Here is a 14,426-nt window from a genome sequence, read left to right as displayed (position 1 = left end):
ACGTCCGCCTCCGCTGCCGCCGCTCCTCCTCGCCATCGAGGCTGACTCCGCCGACGCCCGAGGACGACTCCGCCGCCACCGAGGACTCCGACGACGCCGAGGCCGACTCCAACACCGCCAAGGTCAACTCCCGCGTCTGCCTCCCCACTGCCGCCGCACGCGTATGCCTCCTCCTCTGCCACCGCCGAGGCCTCCTCCTCCGCCGCCGCCGCCGAGGCCGACGCCGCGCGCGTCTTTGTTTTTTCTCTCTCTTTTTCCCCTCTTTTCCAATGGGTGTATAACATGTGGGGCTCGCTTGTAAGTGGGACTATTTATTTCAAAAGCTACAGCTATTGAACTAAACGAGCTTTTCCAAAAGCCACAACACATATTTCACAACTGCTTTTCGAAAAGCCACAGCTACTTTTTCAAAAGCCATAGCTCATCCAAACACACCCCATATCTTTGCAGTGTCCTTTTCAGCTTTTTATACCGTCCGTGTTTTCCTGATCTTGTCATTGGCTCTACATGTAAAAAAGTACTAATTCACATACCCTCAAATAAATTCTAATTTTCTCGTTTAATATCATAATCAGGTTAATTTAAATAAGAGCAGAGCTACATGCACTAACGGATTGTTCATATTGGTGCCATTTCAAACCATACTATTTTTTTTGGTAAAATTATCAAAGATGTGCATCTATTTAGTTTTTTATAAACTTTGATAAATACATAAGAAATCCTACAAAAACTTGAGAAAATTGCCAAATTGACACAATTTTGACACTGCCAAAATTTAGTAAGATTTATTCTGGCTACAATCTGAACAGTCCATAATTTATTTCATAATTCCGCTGACTAAATTCTCATTTGCCTGATTTGAGAGTTAGGGTGTTCCATACTACACATTTCTAACTTCTACTCGCTCGTTTCTAACACACCCGCATCCCGAACAGCTAAATAGTGTGTTTTTTTCTGAGAAAAAAATTATAAACAAAAGGTGCTTTAGAAAGAAAAACATGTTAATCCTTTTTTTGTTCATGTTATAATACTTAATAAATTATACTTCAATCCGTTGTTGAAAAGGCTTCCCAAATCCCAATCCGAGATGAAAAATATAGACCCAATACCAATACGCCACATGAACCTTTACAAGATTCTTTTATTTTTTAAAAAAAATATATTGTACGAGTAGTCCCTTTTTTTCCTTCCAAAATCGTAATCCGATTAAATTTCTAAATTTAAAAGAAGAAGACAAAACACGGATCCAAAATTGAGACAAACAGGCGACCCGGCTCCTCTCCTCCCTCGTCACCGCGACGGCCACCGCCAGATGCCACGCGCCCACGCGCAAACGGCTATAATTACCCTCCCTCCCCTTCCCATGATCTCCTCCTCTCCCACCACCACCACCACATCAACCTCCCCCCTCCCCTTTCCGTTTCCCACCCCCCTCACCGCCGTAATCCCGACACCCCTCGCCGGCGCACGCGAGAAGAGTAGTGCTATCTCCGGGGTCGGAGGCGCGGGGGACGTGTGAACTGCTTTGCGATCGCCGGCGGCGGTGCTGGTGGTGTTCCGGGCTAGGCTGCGTCGGCCGATCGGCGGGCGGGCGCACGCACGCACGCGTCGCCATTGGCGGCGAGCAGCGCGTCCCCACCTTTGCTGCTCCGCGCGTTTGCCGACGCGATGGAGGCGGCGGGCTACTACAACTGCAAGAAGAACGACGGCGGCATCTGCGGGGGCGTCTGCGGCGGCAGCGAGGTGAGATTCTGTTTTCCTCTCTCGTCCCACCCAGATCTATCCCTTTCTCTCCCGCCGCGTTGGGATTTTCGCGATGGATTGCTCGGTCCACGGAAAAAGCCCAAGCACCCCTCGTTCTTCTTGGTGCCTTGCTTTTTTTCGGCTATTCTATTGCGTTTGGATCGAATAAAAAGTAGGGATGCAGAACTGCTTGCTTGATGCTTCGATTTTGGCTATTTTATTGCGTTTGGATCGAATAAAAGTAGGGATGCAGAACTGCTTGCTTGCTGCTTCGATTTTTTATTGGTTATTGCTCTGGGATCATAATAATTCATAAGTGCTTGCTGATTGGAATATTTTAATCTTCTATTTGTTGGGGGCTATTTGTGCTGGAGATGGGATTAGGTGAAGTTCAAGCTTGGATGCTTCTGGCGCCGGTAGAATCTCGCGAGCTGGCCGAATTGGTTGTCCAGCCTAATCCTGGAATCTTTCTTTTCTTTTCCTTTGTATAAGGATGTTACAAGTATCTGCCTTTTACTTTTTGCAAAATTCCCGAGGGATTATTCATGCCGCCAAAGATAACAATTTCATGGAACATAAACAATCAGCTGATTTCCTTTTTGGGTGGATATGCATTAGCTTATCATGGATATGAACATTGAGTTTTTAACCGGGAATATGCACACATTCTACTGTCTATGATCCTGTAGTTGTAACGTTGTTGTTAAATAAAAAAAATTACTATCCTTTGGTTATTGCTGCTACTAGATTCACGGTGGATGTTACAACTTAGAATTTTTGGCAATTTGTACTGATAACCTGATCCTCTGGTTTGGTAGAACCAATGCTGTTGAATTTTCATTTGTGTTTTGTGCAGTTGATTGGTGTTGAAATAATTATGTGAAGAAGATGGGTTTCTTTTGGTTTCAGTTGACAGCCTGATTTCTCACTTGTTTTCTGAAATTCATTTGCAGCATGGTTCAAAGGCAATTCTGAGCATGTCAAGGTTGAAGTGTGCGCTTCGGGGGTTTGATTTGAGGGCACTTCTGATCCTCTTGATTGGTGTGCCAGCTCTAATATTCATTATATATGTTCATGGCCAGAAGGTGACTTACTTTCTTCGACCGATCTGGGAAAAACCGCCAAAGCCCTTCAATGTGCTTCCTCACTACTATCATGAAAATGTCTCGATGGCAAACCTATGCAAGTTGCATGGATGGAAAGTCAGGGAAACTCCACGCCGTGTTTTTGATGCTGTGCTTTTCAGCAATGAGCTTGACATTCTTGATATCCGTTGGCATGAGCTTAGCCCATATGTGTCAGAATTTGTGCTGCTCGAGTCCAACTCAACCTTCACTGGCCTGAAAAAGGATCTCCACTTCAAGGAAAACCGTCAACGCTTTGAATTTGCTGAATCACGGTTGACCTATGGTATGATAGGTGGAAGATTTGTGAAGGGGGAGAACCCATTTGTCGAGGAGTCATATCAAAGGGTTGCTCTTGACCAGCTTATCAAAATTGCTGGAATCACAGATGATGACCTTTTGATCATGTCTGATGTTGATGAGATCCCCAGTGGCCATACAATCAACCTCTTGAGGTGGTGTGATGACACTCCTGAAGTGCTTCATCTCCAGCTCAGGAACTATCTTTACTCATTTCAGTTTCTCCTTGACGACAAGAGTTGGAGGGCTTCAATACACAGATACCGGGCTGGAAAGACGAGGTATGCGCATTTCCGGCAAACAGACGACCTTCTGGCCGACTCAGGGTGGCACTGCAGCTTTTGCTTCCGGCACATAAATGATTTTGTCTTCAAAATGCAAGCTTACAGCCATGTTGACCGGATTAGATTTAAGTACTTCTTGAACCCCAAAAGGATTCAGCATGTGATATGCCAAGGAGCTGATCTTTTTGACATGCTTCCCGAAGAGTATACATTCCAAGAGATCATTGCCAAGTTGGGGCCAATCCCTAGCACATTTTCAGCTGTTCACCTTCCTGCTTATCTGTTGGAGAAAATGGACCAGTACCGCTATCTTCTTCCGGGCAACTGCATGCGAGAAAGTGGCTAGGGATGATGATTTGCATTATGATCTGATGCACAATGCCCCTTTGGAGGAACATCGCGCCACAGCGTGTAGCTGATACGATTGACTAGCTTAGTTGAGCGACCAATTGGTGGTTGGTTTGAGTTCATGATTTTGTACTGTGTAGTTGGAAGGCCTAACAGCATAGCGCATGCTTGGGCGTGCTGCGTGCTTGTTTTGCAGAGGAGCTCGGCAGAGTGTGCTTATACCACCCGAGTTTATTCATTGCTCCCATGATTGATATATGAACTCAAAACTATTTGTAAATTGTGAACTGAGTGACACTCTAGATCTGGTCCAACTCCATGGTGTACATCGTCATTTACTTACAGATGAGATACTAGTACCATTTTTCTCTTCTTGACCCCGACTATGATGTTCATCTCCTTGTAACTGTTGACAGTGTCCCCCTGTGTTCCTAATTCGTTTACCCTTTGATGCATTTGCTGTAGTAGTAACACGTTTTGAGTCAAAAGAACACGCAGGATATTTCCCTTTCAATTTGAGCCCAATAATAGGTAAAGCAGCTGAGACATTTACTGACATGTTGGTGGCAGTTGCAGGTTGGCAAGAGCTGAGCTCGCAGCAGCACTACTACTATTGTTCGGCCTTCTCCAGTTGTCCTCTCATCCTTGGCAATGAGCAGCATCAGGCTGGCAGTTTCAGTTGGGTAATCCGGTAATCCATCACCACTAGACTTTGCTAGTTTGCTAACGAAATAGTACTCCCTGTATGCGAGCCGTTAAGCGACCTGTGAACGCGGCATTTCTTTATGGTGGGAACAGGCTGTTCCTGTCGGGGGCGTCCACCTCAGCCAGATTGACAAACGAACACGCTGCAAATTTGGCTCATTTTTCTACTCACCTCCCCTGTATGCGAGCGAATGCGATGCGATCCTACGCGCTTAATTTTTGTTGTTCCGTGCTGGCAGGCAGCAGCAGCATCGCACGTTGCCTGGTCCCTGCAAACAAACGAGCACATACTATAGCTGTAGAATTATCGGCACAAAAATCTCTGAACCAAAATTCTGGCTATATTTATGGCGCCATATTTTTCACCAAAAAATAGTCAGCATGTATTTACATTGTAACTTCCTAAATTATATATGTAATTATATAGAGTGTAATTTTACATGTAGATAGCAAAGGAACGTGATCGATCAGATAAATCACAGCAAGCAGCACAGATGCATGTGTATGTAGTATGAACTAGTGCTTGCACGCACGATGGCAAATTAAGCAGTCCTGTACGAATCTAAACGAAACTTTGAGGGCTAAAAACTGACTGTAATTAGAGAAGATTTATGGCGACATAACTATATCAAAACCGAAATTCTATTTCTGTCACGCTTCGTCGCTGCACGGATTTTCTTTTTTTTCTGATTTCGAGGAGATCATGGCGGGCGGCTGGGTGGCGGCGCTGCCAGTGCCAGCCATGACTGACCAGGGACGACATGGGCGCCGCATTGGCAATTTGGCATGGGCGGGCGAGGGATTTCCCATCCCCGAGCGGATGAAGCGTGTCGACTCGTGTTGGTTCGTTCGTTTGGTCGGTTTGGGTTGGCTCGCCGCTGGCGCGCGCGTGCGTCGCGGATTCGTTCGTGGGGGCGTATGGAACTGCGGCGCGGGCGCGGGGACAAGGGAGCGCGTCGCGTCTCTCGGTTGCTTCGCCGCGTCGGTTTCCTCTTCCTCCTCGTGACGGCTCTGACCCGAGCAACGCAGATCGTTCAGCCGCAGTGACCGTTGGAACTCTACCGGGGGGATTCCGAACGGAAATGTGGCTGTGTTTAAATCTAAAGTTTGAATCCAAACTTCAGTCATTTTTCATCATATCAACCTGTCATACGCACATAACTTTTCAGTCACATCATTTTCAATTTCAACCAAAATCTAAACTTTGTGCTGAACTAAACACAACCTTTGTGCAACTCCGAAGTTCCTTTTTGGGTTTTGCACGGAAGCGGGTGTACGTCACCCACCGCTCCGTTCGGTTTAGGAAATTAGCAGCACACAAGGCACGAGAAACCATTGACATTAATGATTGATCAAATGTTAATTATTATAAATTTAAAAATAGATTATAAGATATATTTTTTTTAAAAAAAACTTGTAATTCTACATATACCATTAAATAGATTAATAAGATTTTTTAAGAAAAACTTGTAATCTTATATGTAATATTTTTTAAAAAACATATCATTAAAAACAGATTAATATGATCCTTCAAGAAAACTTGTAATCCTATATGTATTTTTTTTAAAAAAACATAACATTAAATAGATAATGAGAAAGTTTTCATTTGGAGTCCACAAACGATCTCACCCACTATATATTTTACACCACTGCGAGACGCGTAGAGAATGCAGGTTTGATGTCGTGAACTAACAACGGCGTAGACCGTGGCAACATACACCGCGTGGTCATTTCAGGCTGGATTAAGCACCATCTTATTATATCTTCTTGTTTTCTTCTTAACAAATTATAATTAGACCACAAAGTTGTTAATTAATTACGACCACAAAGCGCTGTGTGTTTGACGACCCGGATGCTTTTACCGGGTCATTCAAACCGCATGGGCGCGCAACCAAAAAGCTCGTTAGATTTTTCCTTCCTTTACGAAAGCAAATTCCTGCCAAATTAAAATATAAAACAATATCTGTGGCGACCTGGTCGTTTGGGTGGCGCTGGCATGTGGCTAGAGCTAACTAGACTTCTCCTGATACGCTGATAATGACCTGGATTGATCAATTGATAGGCGGATTTATGGCCTTCGTGGCGGACGGGTTATGTGATTGTGATGGATCACTGGAAAAGCTACGAAATTCTCTGCAGGTTAAAGTGTAATAACCTGAAAGATGGTTAACCTTTTTTGCGTCAGCTGTAAAAAAAGGGAGATTAATGGGCTGATCACTTAACTGAGATGGCTCGTCATTTACAGTCCGTTTCGTGCAACCGCACCACACGCTAAGTGCGCGGCCGCGTCTACCGTGATTGTTTCGATACAATTGTGTGCAAGTTAACTGTCCTGTCGTTAATTCATGAGTTAATCCTATACGGTTATAAAAAAAAAACACCACCAATGATTTACAAATGATTTAGGTCTTTCATTTTTTTTTAAGGAAACAATATTATTCCTCTGTCAAGCCTTTTCGACGAGCTTACGGCAATTGCTTCGTTCAGAATAAAAACTTCCCTAAATAGATAAATTTTTCATCTAGATTCGAGAAGCTATAGTTAAAAATTCAAACAATAAACAAGAAACCACAAGTTCTGTTTTTTTAACATTATCATATTCTTTGAAACTGGCTTCCAACCAATAATCAGATCTTAACTTTATCCGAACAGAGGGCCATGTGTTATGCCGTGCCGATATTCCATACCCAAGTTACAGTGGGCCGCACAACAGGCCCATACGGCCCCAAAGGCGTGAACACATTCTAAGTGGGCCCTAATGGGCCCGCAAATCAGAAACCGGAAGACGCGGTGGCGCGGCGCTACCGAAGCAAACGCTCCTCCTTTTTATTTGCATTTCCCCTCGAGTGGTGTCTCTCTCTTGGGGAGCGCGTGTGGCTTGCGAAGGAAGGAGGAAGCGGAGCAAAGGCAAAAGCAGCAGCAAACCGCCATTGCGGCGGCAGGCAGCGCCCCGGAATCCCGGGGGGTTCAATAGAGAGGGGGATAAGGGCGGAGGCGCGGTGTCGCTGGGGGGCGCATCCTCCCCTCCCCGCGCCGATCGATCGATCGCCGCCGCCGCCGCCGCTGCATTGGTCGCCGTTCGGAGGGAGGAGGAGCAGCCTGCTTGGTTCGGGAGGGGGTGGTCCGGTGGTGCCGCGTCTCGCTCGCGGTCGCGGACTCGCCGCTGATCGTGGTTGGGGTCAGGACGCACCGCCCGCGCCGCCATGGCGAGGTGACTAGTGATATTTTCTTTCCCCTATTCCTTCACCCATTTTTCTGCTGTTGTTTTTAGGGCTCGTCTGATCGTTACCCGGATGGGGGTGGATGGTTTTTAATGGTTCAATGACGCGTCTCTTTGGTTCATACTCCTCACATAGTAGTAGTACTTGAAATAAGTAGTAATATGATTTAAGTTGATGTAGGATATCACTTGGGCTCACAGCTCACGGTTGCTTGAACAGAATTTTACTGAAGAAATGAGAAAATCTTGGTGGGATTAGTATCATTTTAATTAAGAAATTAATACGCACCGAAATCGAGCCAAAGAGGAATCAAATCTAGGTGGCACACACTCTTACCTACCCACAACCACAAGTGAGCTAGGCTATGCATGCCAGGTTAATGGTCAGCTGCACTTGTATTTGTGGTCTCTGTCAGAGTGCATACCGCAATGTGGTCAGTGTATGGAGCTGAAATTTAGCTATATCACAAATTTGTTTGCGTTCAGTGTGGAATTCGGTTTGTTATGGTTCGAATTATGTTAACTTCTTTGCTTGAAATTGCTCTGCATATTTGGTACATGGAACACAAAGCGTTACTGTCTGTAATTGTATCACCATTGTACTACATTGTTCAACCCATGGTTATGCGACTTCAGCTCAGGCACCCCCCCCCCCCCCCCACACACACACACCAAAAAAAAAAACTTTTCAATCAAGGTTTTCATTTAGAAAAGGGCATCAAAATGATATAGTACTCATCTTGCTATACATAGTTCACTAACAAGCAATGCTGAACGGTCAATCGATTATGCACAAGTATAACTCCCCTAAGTCATGCGCATATACATCGTTTTATTCTAACGTTGCAAGTTACTTTAGTAACAAATGCCAACATGCTTGTTTTGCTGCAGGTCTTGGCTTATAACTGGTAGGGGAGTTGCTAAGAAAATAAGAAATGCACCTCATTGCTCTAGTCGCCCAATAAGTGAATTGGGTGCAGAAGCACAGATGGAATGTCCAAACTGCAAACATGTTATTGATAACAGTGATGTAAGTATTAGTCTACAATATTTGTTGTCAACTATACACTTTTGTAAGTTCATACTTTGGAAAATCGATATTCCTCTAAATTTTGGGGTATCCCATTTTCTGAAACCTTCTTCTGGTACATGATTAATCTGTTGATTGTTATTTGTTACCAATAGTTGCAAAAAGGTAGGTTATTGCTGATGAGAAAGGAGGTATGAGCTGACTGGGTTATCTTAATGGCAGAAATAGGCATCATTTGCTCAGTTTCAGAGCCTATTGACATTGGGCTTTGGAATATAATGCATCCCAGAATTTAATCACAGAATCTCTGCATGTGTAAAAGCAGTTGAAGTGTAACTTTAGCTTTCAGCTCACATTGAATAGAAGTTATGTGTTCTAATCAATATTTTGCTGAATTTCATTCTATGCAGGTTGCTATACAGTGGCCTGGGCTGCCTGCTGGTGTCAAGTTTGATCCATCTGATTTGGAATTGCTTGAACATTTGGAACAAAAGATTGGCCTGGGGGGTTCAAAGCCACATACATTCATTGATGAATTTATTCCGACTATAGATAATGATGAAGGGATATGCTATTCACATCCGGAAAATCTTCCTGGTATGGACTTAATGTCTTGTGATGGCATATGGCTGTTTTCGAAGTTATTGGTTTATCCATGTTATTTACCAAAATCTTATTTTTGGCCAACAGGTATGAAGAAAGATGGAACCAGTGGTCATTTCTTCCATAGAGTTTCAAATGCATATGGTTGTGGTCAGCGCAAGCGTCGAAAGATCAGTAACTGTGATCATGTTGTTTCTGTTGAACATGTGAGATGGCACAAGACAGGGAAATCCAAAGCCATAGTTGAAAAGGGGGTTACAAAAGGTTGGAAGAAAATAATGGTTCTGTACAAGAGTTCACAAAGAGGTGCCAAACCTGATAAGGCTAACTGGGTGATGCATCAGTACCATCTTGGGGCAGAAGAAGATGAAAAGGATGGGGAGCTTGTTGTCTCCAAAATCTCCTACCAGTTGCATGGAAAACAGATAGACAAGTCTGAAACAGGAAATGCTGATGAAGAATCTGATGCATTTGCTGCAAGGGTTGGTCCAAAAACTCCAAAGTCAAACACCCCACAGCCATGTCGCTTAAAAAACAGTCCATGTGAAACAGAAAATTACGATCCCATCTTGGAGGACCAGGTAATGTACATTACTTCTGTTATCATTGATGCAAATGAAGAATTGAAAGCCAATTTGGTCAGAATTTGGGTAACCACTGAAGCAGGAAACATTTCATAATCTGGTTTCAGATCTGCACTCAACGGATCACTAAAAATAACTCGAACTATAACTGTAATCCTTAGGTTATTTTAGTTTTGTATATTATTGTTTTCAATGGAGTATCAAACCACTACTTTCAACATTCTGGAAAGTTGTATGCTTCCCTTTTGAGAGATGATGAAAAATGACATATCTAAGCATCGATGATATTTTGTTTTGCTGTATTTGTTCATCATTTGAAAATATTAATTTTGTTCTTTGATTTGCGAATTATTATAGGACGAAGAGGAGTCTAACATACCTATTGTTAGCCTGAAGGATGATGCTGGGAATCCTGCGTGGTGCGCTGGAGAAACCCAGGCCGCGAGGGAAGCAGTTCAGGCCTGTCCTAACTTGGATGAATCCCTGCGCTGTCATGAAGTTCTGGATTCCTTCTATCATGAAACGTTGCTTCCTTCTGACCGCCCAATTCTGTCCCAAGGCGGGAATGAGATTCTTGACAGGAACCTGAATGCGGTGTATGGACTACCTGATCTCTACAATGTAGACCTTGGAACACCTCCAGATTTTCAGCTTGCTGTAAGTTTATCCCGTGGCTCTCTCTTGGTGCCCATATGTCTGCCAATTCTGATCCTGCCTCGTTTTTTCTGTGTTGTGACAGGATTTGCAGTTTGGATCACAGGAGAGCATTGGCAACTGGCTGGATAGCATCTAGGTCGATAGAGAATTCGAAGTAAGGCGAAGAACTGCAGGAACTTTTTGTGGGATCAAACTGCATAGCTGAAGTCGTGCTGAACCATCAAACCGTCTCAGATAGGGTCATCTGAACCTCATATTTTGCCTCAAAACTGGAAAGGAAATGTTATGTGATGGCTTGTTCGGGGCCATGTAATGGTGGAAACCTCCAGCTATTTAACTCTATGGGAGAGCATGTAGGTGTGTAGGTATGTCTTAGTTCGACTCTCTTTGTCACAAACTTGCATATTTCGTGGTTCCTCCTAAAAGATGATCATGAGAACCCATGCATTTCTATTGCCCATGGTTGAGCCATTCGTGAGTCTATAATTCCCAGGTTCATGGTGATGAGGAGCCGCTCTGTTTTCCCTATAAAGAAATGAGAATGCCTCCTTGTTATTTTGATGGGCCGGCCTGGCAAAATGCAGTGCCACAAATCCGTACCAAATGCCCACTGGCCCAGGATCTGGTTCGGCATCTTTTGGATTTTGCACCTCCAAAGGTCGAAAATAACTAGAAAAAATGAATTACTGATCCATTCAGCGATTCAGCAGAAATAGTAGTAGCGGCTTTCATTCATTTTCCCTGGCCCCAGGGTAGGAACTTTTCGTGCATAAAAGTCCAATCCTAATGGAACTTTATCTCTCTATTGTTTGGCCTCCGATCGAGCCAGGAGCAATCATATATCCATAATTCAGAAACGCAGCAGGACAATTCATGAATGGACACTGGGCCAATCAAGCTGGAAAGAAATCTATCCAAGAATCACAGTATCCGAACCATAACGCGCGTCAGACGCTGCGCCCGCCGGCGCCGGCACTCCTCGCTGGTAGCCCGGGCTCGCCCACGCCGCCTGCCTCCCGGCGGGCGCCGCGCATCAACGCAGCCGATCGAGGCTGCAGCTAGTCGATCAGCTACCCTGCATACTACTCTTGCATGCAGGTGGCGCCTGGCGCTTGCACGGCGCGGCTCGGCTGGGCTAGCTCGTCCAAAACATGGCGGCATGGCGCGCATGTGTGATGCGTGGACTTGGATTGTGCATGGGTGTTAGAAAACGATAAGCAAATAAACGATAAAAAAATAATTCAATCACAAAAGATACGAGATTTAACGTGGAAAGCCCTTTCAAAATAAGAGAGAAAAAACCACGGACACCAACAAAAAAATATCTTCACTATATCGAGGTGAGGTTATAACGCCGAACGGCGGCTTACCAGAAGTATATATGAAGGTGAAACCTTAAAAGGATAACGATCCATACCGCGGGGGTTCCACTTCAGCCTATGTTTCGCTCCGGCCCAAGCCTCCGGTGATGGGCCTCCGCTTCGCTCCCACAGAAGCTGACCTTTATTATGTATAAATAAATTTGGAGCACAACTCAACAATAGATGGTTCGGCTAGCTCCATGATTGCGCGGCCGGCCGGCCAGAGCCTGCTCCTCCTGCCTGCAAGCATGCATGCCCCTCTTTCCAGCTAAATGAAACTGTGGCATTATTTTTGGCAGCGCTCGATCGCCGTACTTCTTTGACACTCGTGCAGGAAATGAAACTGTGTGAGCGGCACATATATTGTGTAGGCGATTCGGTCCATGGTTGGTGAGACCATGGCTGCCCAGCCGGCGATCGAGCTAACTTCGAAGTTTCGGCACGTACACGCATTCACCGTCACCGGCGCCCACCAGGGCGCGTGGGCCGCGCGCGGCGGACGGTGGTTGCTTGGCCACGCGCGTAGCGGAGGAGGGAGCTCGATTGGTGTACGGACACCGGCAGGCCGGGAAGAATCGAGATCGGCATATCGCTGGTCGGCCAGCCGGCCGGCCGGCAAGACGGCGACTGCTCCGGGACACCGATCGAGAGATGGCGCGCAGGCCGCGGACACTGTACCCTGAACGTACGTAGTAGTATATTGGTAATGTGCTATGCTATACACGCGAGGCGTACGTACATGCGGCCGAACAGTCCGGCACATGTACGGCCGCGTGAATGGGCATATAATTTAGTGGTTGCAGCGACATGAGGTCCTGAGTTCAAATCTTCATAGGAGCGAAATTCAGAGTGGATTATTTGATGGCTAAGTTCTATGTTTTATAGGATAAGTTTCTAATTTAAAAATGTTGTATATATCCGATTGGATATATAGGTTTGGTAAAAAATAACTTCTCTAAAAAAATAAAAAAAATATGTACGGTCCGTCGAGGAAGGCGCTGCTGCCATGATTGGGAGCTCCTGTGCATCGTTGCTTCACAGCTAGCTTTGCTAGTACACACAGCGGTTTTGGTTTCAGCCATGTAAGTAGGACCCGTTTGCAGAAACTTAATTTGCAGGTCGATCGATGGATCGATCAAGACGTTTTCAGCGTGCACGAGTTGCTTGCATAGTTGCATGCATGCATGGCTGGCCGGTCCTGCACCCGTCTTTTTCCACGAAAGTTCGCTCCCTCGATCGGAACAGTGGCTTAACGTACAGGGCAGAGCTGCATGGCTGCCCGGCCGCTGCCCATAGAACCGTGTTGGGTTCTGGCCGGGAGAGAGATCTACCTGATTGCACGGCTACTAATAACTCTGTCACAGACCTGTCTCTTATCCATCGTAGTACGTGATCCCCCACCCGTGCGCCATGCCCCAGCTAACCCAGCTAAGGCCTCGTTTAGCTCCTTAATTTCTTTCTCAAAAACATCACATCAAATCTTTAGATATATGTATTGGAGCGTTAAATATAGATTAAAAAATAATTACCTAGTTAGGAGAGAAATCGCGGGACAAATCTTTTGAGCATAATTAGTCCATGATTATCCATAAGTGCTACAGTAATCCATATGTGCTAACGATGGATTAATTAGGCTCAGAAGATTCGTCTTACGGTTTCTAGACGAGTTATGAAATTAGTTTTTTCATTCATATCTAAAAACCCCTTGCGTCTTCTGATCAAACATCCGATGTAACATATATTTTTTTTTCGCGAACTAACATACCCTAATTTTGGGCCGACGCGCGCGCAAGGCGCAGCCAGCAGCACAGGCCCATCACACGCGGTTTCCACCGTGCAATTCACCGTCCGTCACGCACGCGGGCGCGGCGCGCGCCTCATCAAGCCTCGCCTAGCAAGTAGCGACCGCGTCAGTCACCCGTGTCGATCAGCATTGGCTTTCCCGTGTGTCTTCGCGCGCGCGTACAAACACGTACGCGTTGCGGCATCGCGTAACAGGGACCTCGAAGCCCACCGGGCCGAGCTTCTCTTCGTCTACGCCAGTGTGGTTGTTGGACTCTACTTGGGCGTTTGGAGTTGGGTTTGGACCACCTGGGAGAATGCGACCATGTTGGATTGTTTTTTTTTTCTTTCTGTGACGACGCCATCAGAGTTATGTATTTGTTCCCCATGGTCTCTTCGGGGTACCTATCTTGAACATGTACTGATGTACTCGTACGCTGCACGTACAGACAAGAACAGAGCAAATTGGCACAGGAGACACCCCAACATATTCTGGTTCAGTTGAGCCTTTCGACCTTAAATTAATTTCTGTAGCTGATAAGATAATGAACAGTTCCTCCTTCCTTCCCGAAGAAACCGCACCAGAAATTTATTCCATCTTCGTATTACTTGCCGTTACAGCATTTAAATCTTTTGCTCGTATCAAAATACTTGTCGTTCTCACATTCTAACTAATACATTTGAG

At 45.3% G+C, this 14,426-nt stretch overlaps 2 protein-coding genes across 3 annotated transcripts; both read left to right on the top strand.

Moving 5' to 3' along the window:
- Window positions 1-1,310: 1,310 nt before the first annotated feature.
- Window positions 1,311-4,173, top strand: LOC4329853 (uncharacterized). Of its 2 annotated transcripts, XM_015767195.3 has the most exons (3): window positions 1,332-1,743; window positions 2,128-2,186; window positions 2,697-4,173. In XM_015767195.3, the coding sequence occupies exons 2-3, from the start codon at window positions 2,145-2,147 to the stop codon at window positions 3,795-3,797; spliced, it is 1,143 nt and encodes a 380-aa protein (XP_015622681.1). In that variant the 5' UTR covers window positions 1,332-1,743; window positions 2,128-2,144; the 3' UTR covers window positions 3,798-4,173. The 2 variants fall into 2 exon arrangements, with proteins under 2 accessions (XP_015622679.1, XP_015622681.1); XM_015767193.3 differs by lacking the exon at window positions 2,128-2,186 and having other exon boundaries at window positions 1,311-1,743.
- A 3,271-nt stretch (window positions 4,174-7,444) lies between these two features.
- Window positions 7,445-11,056, top strand: LOC4329852 (NAC domain-containing protein 73). The gene is made up of 6 exons (XM_015768600.3): window positions 7,445-7,715; window positions 8,616-8,754; window positions 9,165-9,351; window positions 9,445-9,938; window positions 10,299-10,598; window positions 10,681-11,056. The coding sequence occupies exons 1-6, from the start codon at window positions 7,708-7,710 to the stop codon at window positions 10,732-10,734; spliced, it is 1,182 nt and encodes a 393-aa protein (XP_015624086.1). The 5' UTR covers window positions 7,445-7,707; the 3' UTR covers window positions 10,735-11,056.
- The last annotated feature ends 3,370 nt before the right edge of the window (window positions 11,057-14,426 follow it).

The sequence above is a fragment of the Oryza sativa genome, chromosome 2 (assembly GCF_034140825.1).
Source record: "Oryza sativa Japonica Group chromosome 2, ASM3414082v1".
Taxonomy (NCBI): domain Eukaryota; kingdom Viridiplantae; phylum Streptophyta; class Magnoliopsida; order Poales; family Poaceae; genus Oryza; species Oryza sativa.
The sequence above is the reverse complement of the archived record's forward strand: the minus strand, read 5'-3'. Positions and strand labels throughout refer to the sequence as shown.

Excerpts from the sequence above, each read along its gene's own strand:
- LOC4329853 (XM_015767193.3), top strand. The coding sequence starts at position 1,669 with ATGGAGGCGGCGGGCTACTACAACTGCAAGAAGAACGACGGCGGCATC. Across the intron at positions 1,744-2,696 it reads GCGTCTGCGGCGGCAGCGAG|CATGGTTCAAAGGCAATTCT; the intron begins GTGAGATTCTGT and ends ATTCATTTGCAG.
- LOC4329852 (XM_015768600.3), top strand. Across the intron at positions 8,755-9,164 it reads ATGTTATTGATAACAGTGAT|GTTGCTATACAGTGGCCTGG; the intron begins GTAAGTATTAGT and ends CATTCTATGCAG. Across the intron at positions 10,599-10,680 it reads CTCCAGATTTTCAGCTTGCT|GATTTGCAGTTTGGATCACA; the intron begins GTAAGTTTATCC and ends GTGTTGTGACAG.